This window comes from Desmodus rotundus, chromosome 3 (assembly GCF_022682495.2).
Source record: "Desmodus rotundus isolate HL8 chromosome 3, HLdesRot8A.1, whole genome shotgun sequence".
Lineage (NCBI taxonomy): Eukaryota > Metazoa > Chordata > Mammalia > Chiroptera > Phyllostomidae > Desmodus > Desmodus rotundus.
In genome coordinates this window covers 22,810,867-22,835,105 of record NC_071389.1, presented here as the reverse complement: position 1 = coordinate 22,835,105, position 24,239 = coordinate 22,810,867, and the positions used below count along the sequence as shown (strand labels likewise).

The 24,239-nt window shown below is 36.8% G+C and overlaps 1 protein-coding gene across 2 annotated transcripts in view; it reads right to left on the bottom strand.

Moving 5' to 3' along the window:
• The window catches only part of LOC112299352 (protein argonaute-3), a 118,424-nt gene that overhangs the window by 78,864 nt on the left and 15,321 nt on the right, over window positions 1-24,239 (bottom strand). Inside the window, exons 2-3 of one of the 2 annotated variants that reach the window (XM_024554572.4) lie at window positions 15,548-15,719; window positions 3,214-3,334 (exon numbers count right to left, since the gene is read on the bottom strand). In XM_024554572.4, the coding sequence (XP_024410340.2) occupies window positions 3,214-3,334; window positions 15,548-15,719 (293 nt within the window). Of the gene's footprint in view, window positions 1-3,213; window positions 3,335-9,888; window positions 13,707-15,547; window positions 15,720-24,239 lie in introns of those variants that run through there. The other variant, XM_053919607.2, reaches the window with a different exon arrangement.

Sequence of the window (24,239 nt, the reverse complement as noted above, 5' to 3'; positions counted from 1 at the left end):
GGGTAAGTAGGAAAGAACGGCCTACAAAATAAAACTTTAAACTCTCATTACTAGGTTTGTTTTCTCCAGTGGTATGGTATAGTCATTCAGATACTGTTTTATATGTACTGTAGGATTGAACACATAAGTAAAAGTGGCGATGTTTTGGGGAGCCAGGGGATTAAAGAAGATTCAAATAAATATTTATTTATTTATAAATATTTTAATTTATTTTTAGAGAGGGGAGGGGAGGGAGAAAGAGAGGAAGAGAAACATCAATGTGTGATTGCCTCTTGCGTGTCCCTACTGGGGACCTGGCCTGCAACCAGGCATGTGCCCTACACTGGGAATTGAACCAGTGACCCTTTGATTCAGAGGTTGGCGCTTAATCCACTGAGCCACACCAGCTAGGGGAGAAGATTCAAATATTTAATGTGAAGAATTAAGGAGAAATCCTGTGAGGACAGACTAGAACTGGAAGAACTGATTTGAAGTCATGACTTCCAACATACAATAGACTGTACGTTATACACAAATAGTGGTACTTGCAGGATACCTAAGTTAGGTTTACTGTATGCCATCTAATATTTACTTGTTACTGTCTGTTAGTTGTATCTAAGTATGTATGTATATATGTATGTATTTCTATTCCTACCTCTGTCCACTGAAAGGGCTTGGAAGCACATATACCCTAGTAGCAATGAGCACATGCAGTAAACCAGATTCTGGTTTCTAAACTGCGTTCCCCAACTGAAAGAAACTAGTGTTCCTTTGAGAAATGGCCTGTTGCAGGTCTTATGCAGGGAAAAAATAAGATGAGCCTGGAACATCTTGTGCCACAAAGTAAGGAAGTACTCAAAGAAAAAAAAAAGATGTGTGTCATGTCAAAAGGACAAAGGAACCAATTTGAGCAGTCAAATTAAATAGAATATACAGAGGAGAAGAAAATCCTCTTCCTTACTGTAGAATACATCTAATAAATGTAGAAGGAATGAGAGAATTAGGAAATCGCCATTACTATATAGAAATAATTCTTCCAAGCAGGAAACATCAATTATTTAAAAATTGTAAAAAGAAACAAGATTCTTAAAAGTATCACCCATATCAAAATTAAAAACTTCTGTGCATCAAAAGTAACAAAGTGAAAAGGTAACCGATAAAATATAAAGAAATATTTGCAAATCATATATCTAACAATACATAAAGAATTCCTAAAACTCAACAATAACCACCAAACTCAATTAAAAAATGGGCAAAGCACTTGAATACACATTTCTCCAAAGAATATACACAAATGACCCATAAGCACAAAAAAGATGCTTAACATCACCAGTAATTAGGAAAATTCAAATCAAAACTACAATCAGGTATCACCTTATATACATTAGGATGGCTACTATCAACACATCAGAAAACAACAAGTGATGACAAAGGTGTAGAGAATTTGGAGACCTTGTGTACTGTTGTTGGTGGAAATATAAGATGGTGCAGTTGCTGTGAAAAGCAGTATAGTGATTTCTTAAAACATTAAAAACAGAATTACCATTTATGTGATCCAGAAACTCCACTTTTGGGTATGCACACAACAAAACTGAAAGCTGGGACTAGAACAGGTATTGCTACAACCATGCTTACAGCAGCATTATTTGCAATAGCTCAAAGGTATCCATCAATGGATGGACAAACAAGAAAATGTGTCACACACACAGAGAAATGTTATTCAGCCTTAAAAAGGCAGGAAAATCCCTACACATGTGACAACGAAGATGAACCTTGGGGACATTGTGCTAAGTGAAATAAGCCAGTCACAAAAAGAAAATGTGTAATTCCACTTATATGAGGTAATGGGAATAGTCAAATTCCTAGAGACAGAAAGTAGAATGGTTGCCAGGGTGAGTTAATGTTTAAGGGGTACAGAGTTTCAGTTTTACAGGATGAAAAGAGTTATGGAGATGGATGCGTGGTGATAGTGGTGAATGTACTTAATGTCACAGAACTGTACTTAAAAATGGCTCAGATGGCCCTGACCCATGTGGCTCAGTTGGTTGGGCATTGTCCTACAAAGCTAAAGGTCACTGGTTCAATTCCCAGTTAGGGCACATGCCTTGGTTCTGGTTTGGTTCCCAGCTGGGGCACCTGCCAGGGGTAACCAATTGATGTTTCCCTCAACCAGTTGGTATTTTTCTCCCTCTCTTTCTCCCTCCCTTCCCCTCTAACAATAAATAAATACAATCTTTAAAAAAAGACTAAAAAAATATTTAGGACATTAAAAAGTGTTAAGAGCTTTATTTTTTTTAAATGGCTCTGATAGTAGATTTTATGTTGTGTATTTTACCACAATTTCTAAAAAATTTATCTCCCCACAATGAGCAAGGAGAAAAAGAGTAACTTGAGAGGAGAAACCTGGCAGATACAAACTTAACCAAGGGATCGAAGTTAACATCACCATTAATGGAACAAATACGCACTATGTGCTTCTTGCTATGATGCCCTGATAAGGAAAGAACACATGTAATATTTCTGCCAAAAATGCTTAATCAGTATCTAATAAAGAGGAAGCATCAGATAAACTCAGTGAGGGACAGTCTAAAAAATAATTTGCCCGCCATCTTCAATCATGTTAATGTCATGAAAGAAAGAAAAGAAGTCTGAGGAACTGCTCCAGAATAAGGACAACTAGAAAGACATGATATGTAAATAAAAACATCAACCAGGACTTGATTCTGTACTAAAGGAAAAAATGCTAAAGGACATAATTGGAACAAATGACAAAATTGGAATATGGGTTGTTGATTAGATAAAAAGTACCGTGTATCACTGTAAACCTTAGCGAAGCTGATAACTGTACTATGGTTTTTATCTTTGTTCTTAGGAAATACACATTAAAAAGCATGGTGTATACGAACTACTCTTGAATGGTCCAGAAAAAATAACTATGTATATGTATATATATACCTGTATCTATTAGATATAGAGGCAGCAAAGGGGAGAAAGAAAGCGAATATTAAAACAAATGTGGCAAATATTAAGAACACTGGTGAGTCTTAGTAAAGGATACACATGGGTTCTCTACATAATTCTTACAAGTTTTCCTTAAGTTTGAAATTATTTCAAAATAAAAAGTTAAAAAAGATAAATGATATATGGGCTGTAATAAAGTAAAATGATAAAAAGTGCATTTAAAAGGAGACACTGAAAAAATATAGCTTTCCAAAAAAGGAACACGTATCTTACCCCAGTAGTTGCCACAGGAAGTGGATTGGCTGTGTAAAGGCTTCTTTTTCCATCATAAACTGGTCTACGGTCCCCAAATATAGTTACTTTAAAATGCTGAACCATTGAGTCAACCACCTCCCTAAAAAAGGGAATACATTAACATAATCCTCTATATGATGAAATTTTAAAAAATTTAGCTAAAGTAATTTCTTACATTATTTAAAGCTATCAAAAATTTAAAAGACAATCATACATGATAAAAGTTTTGCTTTCAGAACTATGGCTTAGGATACCAGAAAGGAATGATCTGAACTTCACAAAAACAGAGAAGAGTGAATTCAGGGAATTACTTAATTGTTCTGGGTCACAGTTGACCTGGGAAATACTAACCTCAGAAACTGATCCAAAATCCCTTTCACCATCACCTGACTCATTCACCTCTCTTTGTCAGAGTTTGTGCGCTCAAATAGCAACTAGTACATGTATGTATGGGAACAGTGACTCCACTGTATTACCGTTATTATATATTTCACTTCTACTAGACTGTGAGATTCTTGACAGCAATAAGCACACCTGTATCTCCCACCACCCCTATCCTTTTACCTCCTGCTCCCAACTTTTACCATAGTAATTAGCTAGTAAGGATACTTTGAAACCTCCATTTTTACCCAGCAAACATTTTTATCCCACATACTTACATGGAAAGATATTCAAGACATATATTTTTTTATAAAAAGTACAGACTACAGAGAGAATTACCAAATATCCAATAGTCAATATTTATTTTTGTACACACATTCTTTGTAAAAGCAGTGGAATGATACCTAGAAGGATAGATACCAAAATACACACAAAGGCTACCTCTGGAGAGAGAGGTGGAGAGAAGAATGATTTTTTATTTTGTTTATACAAATCTAAATATATTACAATAAGAGTATACTTACATAGTACTGGTATAATTTGTAATACATGTGAAAGAATTTTAAAAGAAGGTTCAGCCCTGGGTAGTGTAGCCCAGTGGATTGAGTACCGGCCTGTGAACCAAAAGGTTGAAGGTTTGGTTCCCAGTCATGGCACATGCCTGGGTTGCGGGCCAGGTCCCCAGTAGGGGGCATGTGAGAGGCAACCTATCGATGTATCTATCGCACATCGATGTTTCTCTCCCTCTCTCTATAAATAAAATCTTAAAAAAAAAATTCTAGCCCAGTGAAGTGAATAGGTGAGGAGGAAAGGAGGAAAAAAGCATTTTCTGGAACAAATAATTAAGCTGACTTGACACCCAGAGCAATTTTCTACATGCTCAAAGTTTCTATATTCCCCCCCTTTCCTATTTTATTGAAATTATTTAAATCAAGTCTTCTCTAGACTAAATTTTACAATGAAGATTTGATTCACTGATCAGTGTTTAGGTACAAAACAAATTTCAAAGATTTTTTTTTCAATTTTAAGTTTACTTTCGTGGCCATTAACACCAATTCCAGTTTCTCAGGTGAAATTTTACAGATCTAATTTGTCAGAATGTTTTGATTTATTTTGTCACTTTTTAATTAATGGCAAATTGGTGTAGTTTTAAGCTAACCAAATCCTGGTAAACCACTCTAAGGATCACAGCTGTGGAGATTAAAATAAAACAGCAGGGCCAGAACATATCAGAGATAAAAAATATTCTGCTTTGATGCCTAGCATACAGTATATTCTTGATCAATGTTCTAACAGTGGACAGTGTACCTCAATGAACTGCTAGGACCTCCAATGGAATATATCTAAAGTTGAATTCAACATATATTCCCCACATCAAATATGGTTATCCTCCTGTTTATTACTTCTTTTTAATTACTGGCACCTCTTTCCACTTTGGATAAGTATCCAGATTCAAAACATGGCTCATCTCTTCATTCAATTAGTTGCTGACTCCACCTCCCTGCAGTATTTCTTTGGCATATATTTTTATTTATTTACTTTTTAGAGAGAGGGGAAGGAGAAAGAGAGAAACATTGACTGGTTGCTTCTTGCATGTCCCAGCCCACAACCCAGGCATGCGCCCTGACCAGGAATTGAACCAGTGACCTTTTGGTTCGCAGGCTGATGTTCAATCCACTAAGCCACACCAGCCCAGGCTGCAGTATTTTTTACATCAGTCCTTTATTTTCCATTCCTTAGTACCACTATCCTACATTAAAACTTCATGTCCTAGTATTGATACCTGAGTTATTTTTTTCTTGTTTTTTTAATGCCTTTAATTTTTTCTTCTCTAACCCAATTTACACACCACTGTCAAATGAGTCCCCCAACTCCACTTGTATTCCTTAGGACAAAGGGTAGGTTAATCACACTCCTCAATTTATGGTACATTATCATCATTCATCTGTTAAGACCCCTCCTCTAACGGATTTCTTTCCTTCCATACTCCTTATCCTCAAACCCATTCCCAATAAGTTATTTCTTTAATGTGTTCATGAATATCCTTCTGTTTGTATATATTCCTACTTTTATCCTCTGTACTAGGTTTTTTGAAAACAAGTAAGTTGCTGTGGGATATTTAGTTCTTTCTGATTGATGCGAAGTACTCTACGTGTTGTCTATTCACTGCCAGCCACCAAAAACAATGCTACCATGCAGTACCTTATTTTATGGCCCTCTATGAACCTGCGTGAGACTTAATCTCTGGTTATATTCCCGGAAAGAGAACTATTAGATCCAAGTGAGTTTTACCAACTAGATGATGAACTGCCAAACTGCTCTCCACAGTGGCTGCACTCATCTATACTCCCGGAGATTCCTATTTCGCTACATCCCAGACATGATTTGGCATTATCCAATTTTGCTTTCTAATTTTTGCTAGCCTACTGGTAAAACTAAAGGCTTGTTTTATTCCGGCTTTAATTCTTGATATTAATTCATTAACAGGTTTAGTTATTGCAAATACCTTCCCCAAAACGCTACCTGCTTGTTAACATGATTCATGTATTTGTTGAAATGAAATTCTTACTGTTGTATCAAATAAATAATTATTTTCACCTTATGGTTTAATGCTTTTGAGGGTTTAAGAAATACTTTCCTTATGCTACATCACAAAGATGCATTATGTTTTATTAACTTTATGGTTTTATATACATTATTTTGGTCATTAATCCACCTGAGGCCCTCCTTTATAAACAGTGTTATGTAAGGACTCAATTTCATTTTTCCCCATATTGTGAGCCAGTTTTCTCATACCATCTACTGACCAGTATAATAACTGATCAATCTATAATTCTATTTTTATAATTAAAAAAAATTTCTTATTATGCTATTACAGTTGTGCCAATTTTCCCCCTTCCCCCAGTACCTCCTATTTCCTCCAGCAATCCCCCTACTTAGTTCATGTCCATGGGTCATGCATATAAGTGCTTTGGCTACTCCATTTCCTGTACTGTTTTTACCATCTCCCTGTCTATTCTGTACCTACCAATTTGTACTTCTTAATCCCTGCATCTTTCCCCCATTTTTTTCCTTCCCCCTCCCAAATGACAACCCTCCAAATGATCTCCATATCTATGATTCTGCTTCTGTTCTGCTTCTGTTCTGGATTCAATTATTGATAGTTGTGAATTTACTGCCATTTTAATGTTCATCATTTTGATCTCCTTTTTCTTACATAATTCCCTTTCGTATTTCATATAATGGCTTGGTGACGATGAACTCCGTAGTTTTACCTTGTCTAGGAAGCACTTTATATGCCCTTCAATTCTAAATGATAGCTTTGCTGGATAGAGTAATCTAGGTTGTAGGTCCTTGCTTTTCATCACTGTGAAAATTTCTTGCCAGTCTCTTCTAGTCTGCAAACTTCCTTTTGAGAAATCACCTGACAGCCTTATGGGAACTCCTTTGTAGGTAACTCTCTGCTTTTCTCTTGCCGTTTTTAAGATTCTCTACTTATCTTTAACTTTTGGCATTTTAATTATGATGTGTCTTGGTGTAGTCCTCTTTGTTTGGGACTCTCTGTGGTTCCTGGACCAAATCTATTTCCTTCACCAAATTAGGTAAGTTTTCTTCCATTATTTTTTCAAATAAGTTTTCAATTTCTTGCTCTTCCTCTTCTTCTTTCCTTCCGGTACCCCTATGATTTAATGTTGGTATGTTTAAAGATGTCCCAGAGGTTCCTAAGCCTATCTTCATTTTTTTTTGAATTCTTTTTTTCTTCCTGCTGTTCTGATTGAATGCTTTTTCCTTGTGTTCTAAATTGATTTGATTCTTGGCTTCATCCCCTCCACTGTTGGTTTCCTGTATACTTTTCTTTATTGCACTTAATGCAACCTATGCTTTTGCCTGGGTCTTTTTATGCTGCTACAGTACCCAGTGAGTTCCTTGAGCAGCCTAATAACCAGTGTTTTGAACCCTGCATCTGATAGATTGCTTACCTCCGTTTGGTTTAGTTCTTTTTTGGGAGTTTTGTTCTGTTCTTTCATTTGGACCATGTTTCTTTGTCTCCTTGTTTTGGCAGCCTCCCTGTGTTTGTTTCTATTTATTGGATAGAGTTACTTTGACTCTCTGTCTTACAGTGTGGCCTATTATAGAAAAGTATACCCATAAATTGGATGGGAAGGAGCCTTAGGTTATCTCCAGGGCAAGGCAACCCTGTGAACCAGGCTGATAAGAGTCTCAGATATGGTGTTGCTATTCTATGAAAGGGACAATGGCTGCTACCCGGCCTCTGGAGTTTTGTCTGAGAGGAAGTTGTTCCTCAGCACTCAGCCTAGTGCCAGACACTTCAGTTTCTCCCCATATGCCACTGGCACCCTTCCAGTTGCTGCCCTGGTTCTGGAGCCCAGAGGGAGTGAGTCTGCATAACTCCTAAGACTGTTGTGGGCCCTTTAAGAGGAGACACCTGAGAATCCTGCAGTTTCTTCTGCTGCTCCAACCCCCATTGGTTTTTACAGCCAGAAGTTATGGGGACCTACCTTCCTGGCACTGAAACCCTGGGCTGGGTGGTCTGGTGTGAGGCTGGGATCCCTCCCAATTTTTATCCACCACACAAGGGTGTAAGACCACCCATTCTGCATCTCCACCCCTCTTAGCCATCTGGATGAATGTGACTTCTTTAATTCCTTGCTCATCGGACTTCCACACAGAACAATTTCCAGACAGTTCTGGGTGATAGCTGTTTTGTAGTTTAGTTGTAATTTTTGCTGTGGTTGTGTGAGGAGGCAAGCCATGTTTACCTAAACCTCCATCTTGACAGGTTCTGTTTTATCTTGAGTTCTCACATATAAACAAATATGGCTTAGTTCTCTATCTTATCCCAGTGGTCTATTTGTCTGTTATCGGACCAGTATCATATGTTTTCACGATTACTAGAGGGTTTTATTATGTTATGTTATAACGTGGAGGAAGGCCAGTTCCTTTTCTTTTTCTAACTTAACTTAGACATTCACGAAAACTTTTACTCAGAATAAACTTCTAAAGTGCCTCTCCCCCAAAACCCCTATCAATACGATAAGCAAAAGAAACGTATCTAGTGTCCTACCTTTAATAAATAATCAAAAATACCTATTGTGTAAGAAACCCCCAAATGATACATACTTGGGAGACATGACTAGTAAGCTAAAAACAAATAAGTGTGTTAAAAGCTACTGACAAACTATAACACTGAAGATGAAGCGTAACAAGGGCAATTATGAAATTTAAGCACTTGTTTGAAAAGTTCAACTGCAGTAAGAACAAATTAGAGCACCTATCTGAACTTACCTACTATTGCTCTTGTGGAAAGAGGCTTTGGGTGACGTAAGTCCAGAAAGAGCTAATGGTATGATGTAGCTTCCTCAAAATTGAAGAACTCAGGCTGCACATATTTAAGTACCCTGTACAAGGTGGGTAATCATCCCATCCTATACTGCAGAGGTCATTTCATATTGTGGAGTACTTTGTTCAATCTGGAAATAAGGCCCTAAAAAATGAAACCACCAGAAGGTAATCCTGATAGAAACTCATGTAATATGAGTAAAAATAAATCAAACTAAGGACTTTTAGTTTAGAATAGAAGACTCAAAAGAAATTATGTGAGTCTTTGGCTATTTTGATGGAATCATGTGAAAAACTGAGTAGAGTATCTATCTTGCATGGGGCGAAACCTTTTCTAAAACACCTTCTACTTTGTCCTGGTTCTCCTTCCTTTCTAGTGTGTTACGTGTCTTCACTGGCAAACCTGAAACAATTGTATCCCCAGAGATCTATTGTCAGTCCTCGTATCTTGACTCTACTCACTCTCCCTATTAACTATCACCTATATGCTGACGAGTCTCAAATCTCAATCTCCACCTTGACATATCTCCTGAGCTTTAGGCACTTATTTCCAATAATCTGTTGAACTCCATTTTGATGTTTCTTACACATTTCAACATCCAAATGTCCAAATGAGAAAATAAGAAATTTGGTCCTTTCACCATCTGTATTTCTGTTAAAGTCATTGCGATTACATAAGCTAGGGACTCTGAAGCCATTCTTATTTCTTCCTTTTCTTCACATACCTAAATTATTTATTGTTCTAAATCATCTAAGCCCTCTCTTCACCACTGCTGTTAGTTAAGTCTTACGACACACTACTTCTAATCTAGAAAAGTAGGTACGAAAAGTGCTATAGTAACAGTATGCTGAAGCATGAGAAAAAAATTTTTATATTTAATTTTCAGCTAACAATTTGAAATTAAGACTTACTAATATTCATGAATATGGCTTGATACTGGTGCCCCGACTTAGTCCATGTCAGATGGTTAGGTGTAACATGGTACACCAGGAATCCTAACAGAATAATGGGAGCTCTGCAACATATAAGGGTTAATGGTGAACTCTCATTCATTCTTCATTTTCAGCATGTTGCAACTTATTTCAGTTCAATTGTATGGTACACATTGTCAGGTTTTTGATACATTAACCTAAAAATTTCAAATTAGTAAATATATTCTTAAAGTTTATTTCAAAATACTGTTTTCCACCTTTAAGTTTTCTATAATTATGCAATATGTTAAAATAGTAGCACATGTCTATACATTTTTTAAGCACATGTATGTATATATATTTGTCTATTAAGTGTATGGTCAAACATTTTAACTAATGGGAATGTATGACCAAAAGTTTAAAGACCACTGATATAGACTATTCCAACAGCCTTAAAAATGTTCTCTAGGACTGGTCTTTCTCTTCTCTCATTCATTCTCCACACTTCCATTAGTTAATGCTTTTAAATATAGATGTTCCTCATTTGCTCAAAAGCCTCCAATGGCTCTCTACTGTTTCTGAATTCACAGGCCTTAGCATAATGATGTACTCTCAAGCTAACTTTTCAGACTCTATTTATACTGGCCTACCTCTGTTACATAAACATGTCTTACCTTTGGCTCATGCTCTCTCTATACAGATTATTCTTTCCCCTGACTCACTGGACAAACTATTCAGCTCAAATACCATGTCATGTACCCCATCTTCTTCCCTAACCAAAAGCAGAAACCATTAATTTAAAAAAAATCATTGAATTGATTGGAGTGACAGTGGTTAATAAAATTACCATTACTCTTTCATCACAGCACATAATGCACATCTCACAGAACTTGTCACTCCATATAGACTATGAAATCCTTACCAAGGGGCATGTCGTATTTACCTTGTGACCTCCAGAACATAGCACGGTGTGCAACAAAAAGCAGGAGCACAATAAATTAAACAGTTAAATGAAAATAGGGAGTATCCAAAAAATAATCTTTAAGTTTGTAAAGTTACTGCAGGATTTAGAATTGTAATTCCAGTAAGGGTCCATATATTTTTGTATCTAGTACCAACAGCATTCTATTTTTGGTAAAACTATTTGGTAAATTGAGGTAATTGGTTTAAATGGACTTATTAACTTAGTCTAAGGAAAAAAACTGCAGCAGACCTAAAGTAAACAAATTAAGGCACATCCATACAATGGGATATTATATAGCTGTTATTATAATTTAAATCTACACAATGGATAGATGTTAGGAATAAACTCTACCTACTAGTCCCTGATGTCTAGACATATATTTACTTATAAAAGTATCTTTCAATCCCAAATATACTGTACTATTAACCAAAAGACTATAATTACCAGTGAGTAATTTATTCTGGTGCTACTTTAACAATGTGGTGATTATGATGGTGGGGTCTGGGGGGGTGGGTGTGGTGGTGGTGGTGGAGAGTATAAGGAGACTAAATGGTAATGAAAAAAAAAACACAATAAAAATAAATTTTTTAAAGAACAATTCTGAGATTTGAAATAATCCCTATCTGTTAGATTTCTTTTCTTCCAAGTGATTAACAAACAAGGAAAACAAAGTGACACATTATTAATTGACATATTTTGCATGGTACAATTTCCCCAAGATAGCTAAACACCGTACTATTTGATTTTTCATTGGCAGTGTTTTCTAGAGGTCAGTGTCCTCTAATGTTTTTTGGGGTTAATGTCCTCTAAGTATGGTTCTCTAGGTATCACACCAAAAGAACAACTGGCAAAAGAAAAAACTGAATTTCATCAAAATTAAAAATGTTGTGCTTCAAAAGACATCATCAAGAAAGTGAAAAGGCAGCATGCAGAAAGGGAAAAAAATTTTGCAAATCATTATCAATGACCATTATCATTATCAATCAAAAGGTCAAATAAGAGACTTTTAACTAGACCGTGTAAAGAAATCCAACTTAATGGAAAGACAAAAGATCCAATCTAAAAATGGGCAAAGGATTTGAATAGACTTTTCTCCAAAAATACAAATGGCAAATAGTACATGAAAAGATGCTCAACATCATTATCCAACAGGAAAATGAAAAATCAAAATGACAATGAGGTACTACTTAACAGTCATTAAGATGGCTATAACAAATAAGACAGATAACAAATCTTGGTGAGGATGTAGAGAAATTGGAATCACCACACACTGCTAGTGGGAATGTAAAATGATGCAGCCACTTTGGAAAAGAGTCTGGCAGTTCCTTGAAAGAGTAAAGGAAAAGTTACATATGTCCATACAAAATCCTGTACACAAATGTTCATAGCAGCATTATTCATAAGAGCCAAGAAGTACAAACAACTCACATATCCATCAACTGATAAATCTATAAACTATCTATACAATGGAATACTATTTAGTAACAAAAAAAATGAAGTAGTAACACATGTTACAAGTTGGATGAATCTTGAAAACATGTGAATTTAAAGAAGTCATGCAAAAAGGCAGGCATTGTATAATTCCATTTATATGAAATGTCCAGAAAAGGCAAATCTACAGAGACAGAGAGTAGACTGGTGTTTAGCATGGGCTGTGGGGAAGGAGGCAATGGGTAGTGACTGATAATGGCTATGAGATTTCTTTTTAGGAATCTAAATGTTCTAAATTAGAGAGTGGTGATGGTTGTACATCACCTCTGAGTGAATTTTTGTATGGTGTGTGAATTTTACATCAATAAAGTTGTTACATTAAAAAAGTATATCCCTCTCTTGGCATATTACCCAATTATAACACTATGACAATGATATTCCTAATAACAGCAGAAAAGGTGTTCCTTCAAACACTCTGATTTGAGATTTCCATTTAAAATCTGAAATAACATCAATATAGATTTATTTTTTCCTTCTAAAATTCAATCAGAATTATATTACATCCATATACAATATGCACAAATATTTGTCCCTATACCATTAGTCATAATATAATAGTAATGGTGTCCTGGCCAGGTAGCTCAGTTGGTTAGTTTCCTCCTTGATTCGCCAAGGTTATGGGTTCAATCCCAGGTCTGCACATACAAGAAGCAACCCCCATGAATGCATAAATCAGTGGAACAGACTGATGTCTGCCTCACTCCTCTCTCTCCCCCCACCCTTCCCCCTATCTCCAAAATCTAAAAGTCAATTTAAAAATTAAAAGAAAAAGCAACAATAATTAAAATAGTGCCCTGGCTGGTGTGGCTCAGTATATTGAGCGCTGGTCTGCAGACGGGGTCCCCAAGTTGGGGGCATGTGAGAGGCAACAACACACTGATGTTTCTTTCCCTTTCTCCTTCTTTTTCCCTCTCTCTAAAAATAAATAAATAAAATATTTAAAAACCAACAATTATAACAGCAAAATGTCTATAGTGTTTAAATTATAAAAGAAAATTGAACCAAAAAACCCCCAACTACATCTACTATCAATTATTTTAAGATTCTTTCAAATTTTTATGTGTCTAAAATAGATTTGTTATATTCATATTGTGTATATAATTTTTTCCATGTATTTCATTGTTCAATGATTTTGAATAAGTACATAACAGTCTACTCAGGGTTTATCCCCATATAGACAAGTATTTAGTAGCTGGACAAACTAACATAAAATCTAAGTTATAGAACTTACATTCTAGGTCATATTTCTAAAAAAATTTATCTTTAGTTATTAAGACCATTCACTTGTTAAAAAACCCAAAAACATTTAAAGTCTGCTAAACATGCTCCTAAGCCAAACAATCATTTTCAATCAAAATCATTACATAAGAAACACACACACACACACCACACCACACCACACCACACCACACCAAAGGGGTGAGGAAAGCAAAAGAAAACCAATGGACAGAAAATCTAAAGTAGAGAAGTCAACTCACAAAGATTCATGAGCATTTCTTGGATATTTTGTCCACGAAAACTCCTCTGACTAAAGTGGAAACTTGTGTGGCTACAATATATCACTATGCTGCCACTGTGATTAATGTCATAGTGCCAAATGTTTGAGCATGTGGCATGTGGAGAAGAGAAACCTCATATGTATTGATTTAAATACTGCTGCATTTTGGCCTGTAACTGTTGAGCTAACACTGAAAAGGAATTGTAGTTCTGTCTAATTCCTTCTAATTTCCAGAAGTCCAACTGTTGAGGTGTAGTAACTAATTTCAAAAGCCCACCAACAACTTTAACTGACTAGTTGTAGTGATATTACAAAAAGTTAAAACAAAAACCTAGTCTTTTGAAGGAAATAAAGGGAATTAAGCTTTGCAGATGTTGATATAAAATCAAGCCATAATATTAACAAAGTATAAAGTTCATTTATGATGTTTTTAGATTCCATACGTAAGTAAAATCATATGGTATTTGTTTTTCCATGTCTGACTTCATTCATTCAGCAAAATTTCCTCAAGGTCCATTCAAGTCGTCACAAATAGCAAGACTTTATTATCTTCTTGCTTTACAAATATTTCTTAATGATTATCAAGTTAGGATTCTGGAGTTCTGGTCTCACTTTTGCTATTAGAAATATGTGTTCTTGAATGTCCCTTAACCTCTCTGGATTTCAGCTATTAAAAAAAAAGAGTATCAGATTAGCTGATCTCTTTGATTCTTTCCACATGTAGTACTCCACAATTACCTCCCTGACCTCAGAAAGAATTTGGCATTATATGTTAGTTATAATATTCATATGATTTTTTACATGCCATCACAAAGATTCTTATCATCATTCACTTCATCTATCTTATGTGTCTTAACTCCTCCACTAAATTATAAGTTTCTTGACAGAAAGAACCATCTATTTTTTTTAATGGAGGTAAGACTGATTTATAATATAGATAAGTTTCAGGTGTACTCACCTATGTCTTAAATGAAGGCACTTAACAATAACTACTGAATAAGAAAAATCTGAGATATTTTATTCTACAAACCAAAATGTTGAGTAGCATCGTTTTCTAAATGTTTTTTTCATAGTCTTTTATAAAAAACCTCCTTTTGTGATGTTTTTCATATTCCCTTTCCTATTTCCTGTATTTCCTAAACGACAGCCACACACACATACACACACATAGAGTACTTAGGGAATGTGAGAAAAGCAGATTACTGAAAGCAGACTGAAAAACCTTTAGATACCATTATGTACTTGTACCTATGTAAGATTAAGGAACAGTTAGCAGTTGAGGATCAGGGGACTAGAAAGCATGAAACCATGACAACCACCACTACCTCTACACCACCATCATCTTAAAGGGAACATTAGAAAAGGGGTAAATAAGGTGGGGTGGGGAGTTAAGAGATATATTACCTAACAGCAAAGGAAAAGATGCTCAGTGACTTCAAAAGCACCTAAAAATGACTTGGACTTTTTCTATCATCACAGAGAGAACATATGAGTTCATGTTATAATGGAAAAATTTCAAGGCTGTATGGAGATTTTACCTAACATCACACACCTAAAGAACAATCAATTTCAAAACAAATTACCATGTGCCCTTGGTCAAACTGTTAGACATTATCACATTTATTCAGATATACAAGATAAACAATTACTATGGTAAAGACAAATACCAAGAGTAAAAAAAATCTCCAAGACTTCATGATTCTTACCTGTTTACTCTCCTAGGACACTTATCTGGTTTAATATCTACCTCATAGAGGTAGACATCAATCTTTGGGATTTCAACTTGAAAACAGTTAGCCAGCAATTTAATGGGTTTGCCCATGGTGCCATAGCCAGGTCTTCTGGGCACCATGAGTAGGGGCTGGGCCCCAACGGGTCCTGCGAGGGAGGGGAAAAAAGTAACAATGTTACAAACTGCATTTGATAATCTTATCATTCAGAGTGTGTTAGAATTTTAAGCATAGCTGATAATGGGGTTGAAGCCTAGTGCTCAAAGATGACAATTTCTAACACCTCTACTTCTTTCCTCCCAATTTACTCTCCTTATTAAAACACACAAACAAACAAAACCATGAGTTCTTCTGGAAAATTGTTCTGGAAGGGTAGAAAGAAGGGAGAACCACCACACAAACTCAGGAGAGCATGTGCAAACACAAATCAGACCCAAAGAGTGAGACAGCACCGCAAACTCAAGAGACTAGAAGCATTAGAGCAAATGAACAAAATAAAAACAATATACAATAAGAAGGGTCAGCAAAGCACCAGATCAATTATTTGAAAATATAATCTACAAATCCCAGACACTGAATGCATTATAAACACTGTGTCAATAAATTTCAAGGCTTGATGAAACAAATATAGCTTACTAACAACAGAAAAAATTTGAAATATGAAAAGTCCTCTGCTGACAGAAATGTAAATCGGTACAGTCACTTTGGAAAACAGTATGGCGGTTCCTCAAAACTTTAAAAATAGAATAACCATATGATGCAGCAATCCTACTTCTAGGTATTTACCAAAAACATTGACGGCAGGGTGTTGAAGAGATAATTGTACACCTATTGCTCAAAGACTTACTCACAATAGTCAAAAGGTGGAAGCAACCCTCAATGTACACTGATAGATAAACGGATAAACAAAAGGTGATATATACATACACTGGAATATTAGTCTTAAAAAGGAAGTTCTGACACATGCTACAACATAGATGAACCTTGTAGAAGTTATGCTAAGTTAAATAAATCAGTCACAAAAAGACACTGTACGTATGATTCCTATTATTAGTATCACAAAGTAGAAGGGCAGTTGCCAGGAGTTGGGGGAAGGAGAAAATGGGAAATTGTTGCTTAATGGGTACAGTTTTTCAAGATGAAAACATTTCTAGAGATTGGCTGCCAACAATGTGAATGTACTTATATACATTCTGAACAGTATACTTAAAAATTTCTAACATGGTAAGCTTAACACTATATTTTATCACAGTTTAAAAGAAACCTAAGTGATAGCTAACATTGTTTTTATTTTTTTATTATTTTATTGATTATGCTATTACAGTTATCCTGATTTTTCTCCCTTTGTCCCTCTCCACCCAGCACCCCCTGATCCCTCAGGCAATCCACCACCATTGTTCATGTCCACAGGTGATGGGTATTGTTGGGAACCGTAGCACCTGGTTTCGGAAGTTGTAACGCCCCATGGCTAAGGCTGAGTAAAAAGAGTTTGGGACCATAAGCCACTAAGGAGACAAAGCTTATCCTCTCAGCAGGGGTGCAGCCTCTGCCCACTTCACCCTGCTTGGTCCTGGGCAGATGACTGGTTAGCCAATGACGGGTAAGATTCCTCAAGGGAGAGACGACCTAAGACAGGCATGGTCACGATGGGGCCATCAGGGAAGGACTTGGGGTACTATAGAACACAGGGGTGATGGATCCTCATCCCTTGGCTTTGACATAGCCTGAGTCCTCATTCTATCTGTAAGAAGTCCTCTAATCTCTTGGCTGCTTGCATCTTCTACCTGACTTAAGCCTGAAACAAGGCCGGAGGTGGGTGCGGTGCTGTGCTGTGCTGGAAAGGGTGGGTTCTCCAAGGAAATCAGGCCTAACAAAGAATGCATAAAATCCTGTGAAACCTGCTTTGCTAAGAATGTCCTCAATTTAAATGATAAGGGTCCAAGCATAAAATGAGTTTGTTTCCCAAAGTTTTATGGCCCTTTGGCTATCTGACCCTGACTCAGAATAAGCCCTCAGACTTCTTTGAATTTTATATATTGTTTGATCATTACTGCCTGACAATGACTGAGCTTTATGTATACACCCTGTATTCCTATACAAATTAAACCCAATAAAAGCCCATTGAGGAACAGGCTCAAGGCCCTTCTCCTTTGAGAGATTGGCTACCTTTCCTCCCCAAGCAGATCATGTCTTGGTAGACTTACTTTAATCCATGCCGGCCGTGGGGGGTGGCTCTGTTGGTCAGAGCTCCCACACAGCATATAAGTTTTATAGCTACTCCATTTCCTACATTGTACTTTACATCCCCATGCCTATTCTGTAACTACCTATTTGTACTTCTTAATCCCCTCCCCCCACAACCCTCACATCTGGCAACCATCAAAACATTCTCTGTAGCCATGTTTCTGTCTCTGTTTTGTTTGCTTAGTTTGATTTTTAGATTCAATTGTTCAAAGATATGTATTTTTTGCCATTTTATTGTTCATAGCTTTGATCTTCTTTTTCTAAAATAAGTCCCTTTAACATTTCATATAATATTGGTTTGGTGATCATGAACTCCTTTAATATTTTCTTGTCTGGGAAGCTCTTTATCTGCCCTTCGATTCTAAATGATAGCTTTGCTGGGTAGAGCAATCTTGGCTGTAGGTCCCTGTTTTTCATGCCTTTGAATATTTCTTTCCAATCTCGACTAGCCTGCAGTTTCTTTTGAGAAATCAGCTAACAGTCTATGGGAACTCCCCTGTAAGTAACTACCTTCTCTTCTCTTGCTGCTTTTAAGATTCTCTCTTTATCTTTAACCTTGGGCATTTTAATTATGATGTGTCTTGGAGTGGGCCTCTTTGCATCCATTTGTTTGGGACTCTCTATTCTTCCTGGATTTGCATGTCTATTCCCTTCATCAAACTAGGAAAGTTTTATTTTCTTATTTTTTCAGATAGACTTCCAATTTCCTGTTCTTTCTCTTCTCCTTCTGGCACCCCTGTGATGTGAATGTTGGACTTCGTGAAGTTGTCCCAGAAGCTGCTTACACAATCCTCATTGTTTTGGATTCTTTTCCTTCTTGTTGTTCTGATTGGTTGTTTTTTGCTTCCTTATGTCCCAAATCATTGATTTCTCAGCTGATCCACTCTACTGTTGTTTCCCTGAAAATTCTTTATTTCAACTAGTGTATCCTTTGTTTCTGACTGGATTTTTTTTTTAATACTTCTGAGGTCCTTACTGAGTTCCTTGAGCATCCTTACAATCAGTGTTTTGAACTCTGCACCTGATAGATTGCCTATCTACATTTCATTTAGCTTTTCCTGGAGTTTTGATCTGTTTTTTTCATTTGGGCCATGTTTCTGTATCTCCTCATTTTGGCAGCCTTCTTGTGTTTGCTTCTATGTATTAGGTGGAGCTGCTTTGACTCTGTGTCTTGGTAGTGTGGCCTAATGTGGTAGGTGTCCTATAGGGTCCAGTAACAATGCCTCCCTTATGACCCCAGCTGGGTACTTGAGGTGTGCTCTTCGTGTGGGTTGAGTACATCTTCCTCTTGTAGTTGAGCCTTGGTTGCTGTTGGCAGATCAATGGGAGGGATTTACCCAGGCCAGTTGCTTGCAAGGATTGGCTGTGACCACTTGCCACCAACCTCAGCCCTCTGTGGAGGATTAGCTGTACAAAAGCAGGATGGTGGTGCTCCAGACATGGTGTGTACCTGTCCACTGGGTGCTCTGGCCTGGGGGATTCCGGGTGGTGCAGGCCAAGGTCAGCTACCACCTGTGTTTTGCCCAGGGCCATCCTGCCTGAGTTATAAAGCAATCTGAGGTTGCTGCTACTCATTGTGGGCTTGGAAATTCCCAGAGGAAGCCAAGCTGTGACTCTAGGCTGGATACTGCTAGTGCTAGGCCTGGGGCTCACTGAGGCCAGCTGTTGCTTGTTTGAGAGGATTTAGGAAGTTGTGAAGCAAAAGCCAAGACGAGCCATTCATATGGAAAAGCGGGTTAGGTGGGCCTGTAAGTTGGGAGGCGGGGAGTCTCTGGGGATCTCCTAGCTGGGTCAAACAGTGTTAGCCAGGTTGATGCAGTCTCAGATACAGCACCAGCCTGCTGGCTCTGTGAGGGAAGAGTCTAGAAAGGGGACAATGGCCTCTGCTCGCCTTGATGCCAGACACTTGTTTCTCCCCGTATGTCACTGGTGCCTTTCAAGCTGCTACCCCAGTGATGGAGCTTAGAGGGAGTGAGTCTGAGTAGGTATGTGTGTGGATTCTTTAAAAAGAACTGCTGGGGCTCCAGAAGTTTCTTCCACTGATTTAATCCCCACTGGTTTTTGCAGCCATAGTTGTGGGGATTTATCTTCCTGGCACTGGAACTTTGAGCTGGAGGGCCTGGTGCGGGGCTGGGACTCCTTGCTCCTGAGATATCCCTCACAGATTTTTATCCGCCGTATGTGGGTGAGGGACTAGCCTGTTCTGTGTCTGTGCTCCCGCCCCTCCTACCAGTCTGGATGGTTGTGGTTTCTTTAATTCTGTAGTTGTCAGACTTCCATTCAACTCAATTTCTGACAGTTCTGAGTGATGGTTGTTCTATATTTTAGTTGTAATTTTGATGTAGTTGTGAAGTAGCGAGCCATGTCTGGTTACGCTGACATCTTGAGTGGAAGTCAACATTAAGTTTTTAAAGCTCAAAATGTTGTAGCATTGTTAAACAAAGTTCAAACAAAAACCCAGTTATAAATTAGTAACTACTATCTGAGTGGACTTACATTTAAAATATGTGAAAATTATTTATTCAAATTATTTATTTGAAAATAATTAAATCCATAATTAAAAACATTTTCATACACACTAAAAGATTCTAGACCCAGAAGGCTTCACTAAAGAATTATATCAAGTATTCAAGTGAAAAAATAATAGCAATCTTATACAAACTCTTCCAGAGAACAGGAAAAAAGTAAACATACCACAATTCAATTCATGATGCCAGAAAAACCCAATACAAAAACCTGACAAGAACATTACGAAAAAGAAAAATCATAGGACATACATACAAAAATCCTAATAAAATGTTAACAAATAAAATTTATCAACGCATCAAAAGAACAACACGTCATTACCAAGATGAGTTTATATCAGGAATTAAAAGTTGAGTTAACAAGAATTCTTTTCACTGTGGATAAAAGTACATTAAAGTGCTGCTTGTGTAATTTATTTTTAACTTTATTTTCTCATATCTGTAAAATTTCTTCTGAAAGCGTACTCCTTCCTGTTATCCTAGAGTGAGGTGGGTAATATTGAGTAATTCTAGATTAGGTCATAATTCTGGCTCTGCCATTTATTTAACCACTTGACCTCTGTCAAATATTAATAGCCCTGAAACTTGATCTGCTACTCTCATAAATCTTGTTAGGATCAAATTAGAAAATGTACAATAGCTAAAATCTATCAAGTTCTTATTATGTTTCAGGCAATGTTGCTAAATGCTTTATATAAATTATCTCTCTTTGTCTTCATACAAACCCTTTAATCATTTTATAGATGAAGAAAACTGAAATGGTTTGACTAAAATTTCCATAGCTAGTAAGTAGCAGGACTGGGATTGGAATCCACCCTCTGGGGGTCTCTATTTTGTTCCATCGATATATTTTGTCTACCTCTTTGCCAATAGCACAATTACTACAGTTTTGTAGTGTCTTGAAGTTACACACTGTCCATACTTCCATTTAATCTCCTTTAATACTGTGTTGCTATTCTGGGTATTTTGCCTTTCCTTATAAACTTTAAATCATTTTACTGATATCCATAAAATAACTTGCTGGGATTTTGATTGGGATTGTGCTAAATACATAAATCAAGTTGGAAAGAACTTGCCATCCACGTACATGGAATATCTCTATTTAGATTTTTTTGATCAGAGTTTTGTAGTTTTCCTCGTATAGATCTTGTACATATTTTGTTAAGATTTATACCTAAGTATTTCTTTGTGTGTATGTGCTAATGCAAATGGTTGTGTGCTTTTCATTTCAAATTCTAATTGTTCATTGCTTGTCTATAATTCAAGACTTACTATAAGGCTCCAATAATCAAGTCAGTGTGCTACTGGTCAAAGAATAGACAAATAAATCAATGGTACAAAACACACAGCATAAAAATTGACCCACCGAGCCAACTGATCTTTGACAAAGGAGCAAAAGCAATTAAATGGAAAAGGATAATCTTTTCAACAAATGGTACCAAACAAGTGGATATCCACATGCAGAAAAAGAAAAAGAATCTACATACAGACCTTATACTTTTTTTAAAAAATGAACTCAAACTGGCTGATAGACCTATATGTAAAATGTAAGACTGAAACTCCTACAATGTAACATGGGCAAAAACCTAGGTGACCATGGGTTTGGTGATGACTTCTTAGATAGGACACTAAAAGCACAGTCCATGAAATAAAAATTGTAAGTTTTCATTAAAATTAAAAACTTCTCCCCCTGTCTGGTATGGCTCAGTTGGTTGTGTGTAGCTCTGCATGGTGAAAGGTCTCCTATTTGATTCCTGGTCAGGGCACATTCCTGGGTTGCGGGAGTAGTTCCTGATCTGGGTGTGTGGGAGACACAACTGATCCATGTTGCTCTCTCAAATTGATGTTTCTCTCCCTCTTTTTCTCCCTTCCTTCCCCTCTCTCTAAAAATAAATAAATAAAATCTTTAACCCCCCCCCAAAAAACTTCTGTTCTTTGAAAGACAATGAACTTACAAGCCACAGACTGAGAGAAAATACTTGCAAAACATTTATCTAATAAGGATTAATATTCAAAATATATAAAGAACTCATACAATTCAACAGAAAAAAGTCAGTTATTTAAAAAATGGGCAAAGTAACAGACGCGCCAAGACAAACAAACAACAAAAAAAAAGGCCCAAATGACAAAACACTTCAAAGCTCCAGAAAAAATACAACTAAGCGACGAAGAGATAGCCAACCTATCGGATGCACAGTTCAAAGCACTGGTTATCAATATGCTCACAGACTTGGTTGAATCTATTCGAAAAACAGATGAAAAAATGAAGCCTATGCTAAGAGAAACAAAGGAAAATGTACAGGGATCCTATAGTGATGCGAAGGAAACTGGGACTCAAATCAATGGTGTGGACCAGAAGGAAGAAACAAACATCCAACCAGAAAAGAATGAAGAAACAAGAACTTGGAAAAATGAGGAGAGGCTTATGAACCTCCAGGACGCCTTGAAACGTTCCAACATCCGAATTATAGGGGTGCCAGAAGGAGAAGAGGAAGAACAAAAAATTGAAAACTTATTTGAACAAATAATGAAGGAGAACTTCCCTAATCTGGCAAAGGAAATAAGACTTCCGGGAAGTCCAGGAAACTCAGAGAGTCCCAAAGAAGCTGGACCCAAGGAGGAACACGCCAAGGCACATCATAATTACATTACCCAAGATTAAACGCAAGGACCTACATCCAAGATTACTGTATCCAGCAAAGCTATCACTTAGAATGGAAGGTAAGATAAAGTGCTTCTCAGATAAGGTCAAGTTAAAGAAGTTCATCATCACCAAGCCCTTATTATATGAAATGTTAAAGGGAGTTACCTAAGAAAAAGAAGATCAAAAATAGGAACAGTAAAAATGACAGCAAACTCACAGTTATTAACGGCCACACATAAAACAAAAATGAGAGCAAACTAGGCAAACAACTAGAACATGAGGGTTGTCATTAAGGGAGTGGGAGGGGGAGGGGGGGAAGGTACAGAGAATAAGTAGCATAGATGATAGGTGGAAAATAGACAGGGGGAGGGTAAAAATAGTGTAGGAAATGTAGAAGCCAAAGAACTTATAAGTATGACCTATGGACATGAACTATAGGGGGGGAATGTGGGAGGGAGGGGGGTGGGCAGGATGGAGTGGAGTGGGGGGGGGAAATGGGACAACTGTAATAGCATAATCAATAAATATATTAAAAAAAAATGGGCAAAGGATCTGAACAGACATTTTCCAAATAAAACATGCAGATGGCCAAGAGGTATTGAGTTGGCCAAAACGTTCATCTATTTTCTGTATGATGGCTCTAGTTGTGCTTAGTTGTCTTTAACTTCATTCAAAACAATTCTATTAGATTGTGTTGGGACAGCTGTCATATCAGCGTGCATTTAAAAAAAAAAATCAAAATTGGTGAATTTTTGTGCAGCCATTTTAATACTGAAGATGGAAGATAATATGCAACATTTTTGGCATATTATGCTTTACTATTTCAGGAAAGGTAAAAACACAACTGAAATGCAAAAAAAGATTTGTGCAGTATACAGAGAAGGTGCTGTGACTGATCGAATGTGTCAAAAGTGGTCTGTGAAGTGTCTTGGTACTATTGACATTTTATCTGCTGTGGGGCTGTCTTATGCTTTGGAATATATCTAGCAACATCCCTGACCTCTACTAGAAGCCAATAGCAGGAGATAGCCGACATATTCGAATTATCCAAATCAATAAAGTTAATGGTAAAAATGAAAAATGTGTCTTTTATTTTACAGAAAAAACTAAACAGACTTTTTGGCCAATCCAATACATGAAAAGGTGCTTAACATCACTAATGATCAGGGAGATGCAAATCAAAACTACAATGAGATATCACCTCACATCTGCTAGAATGGCTATTATAAAAAAGAAATAAAGAAAAACAAGTGTT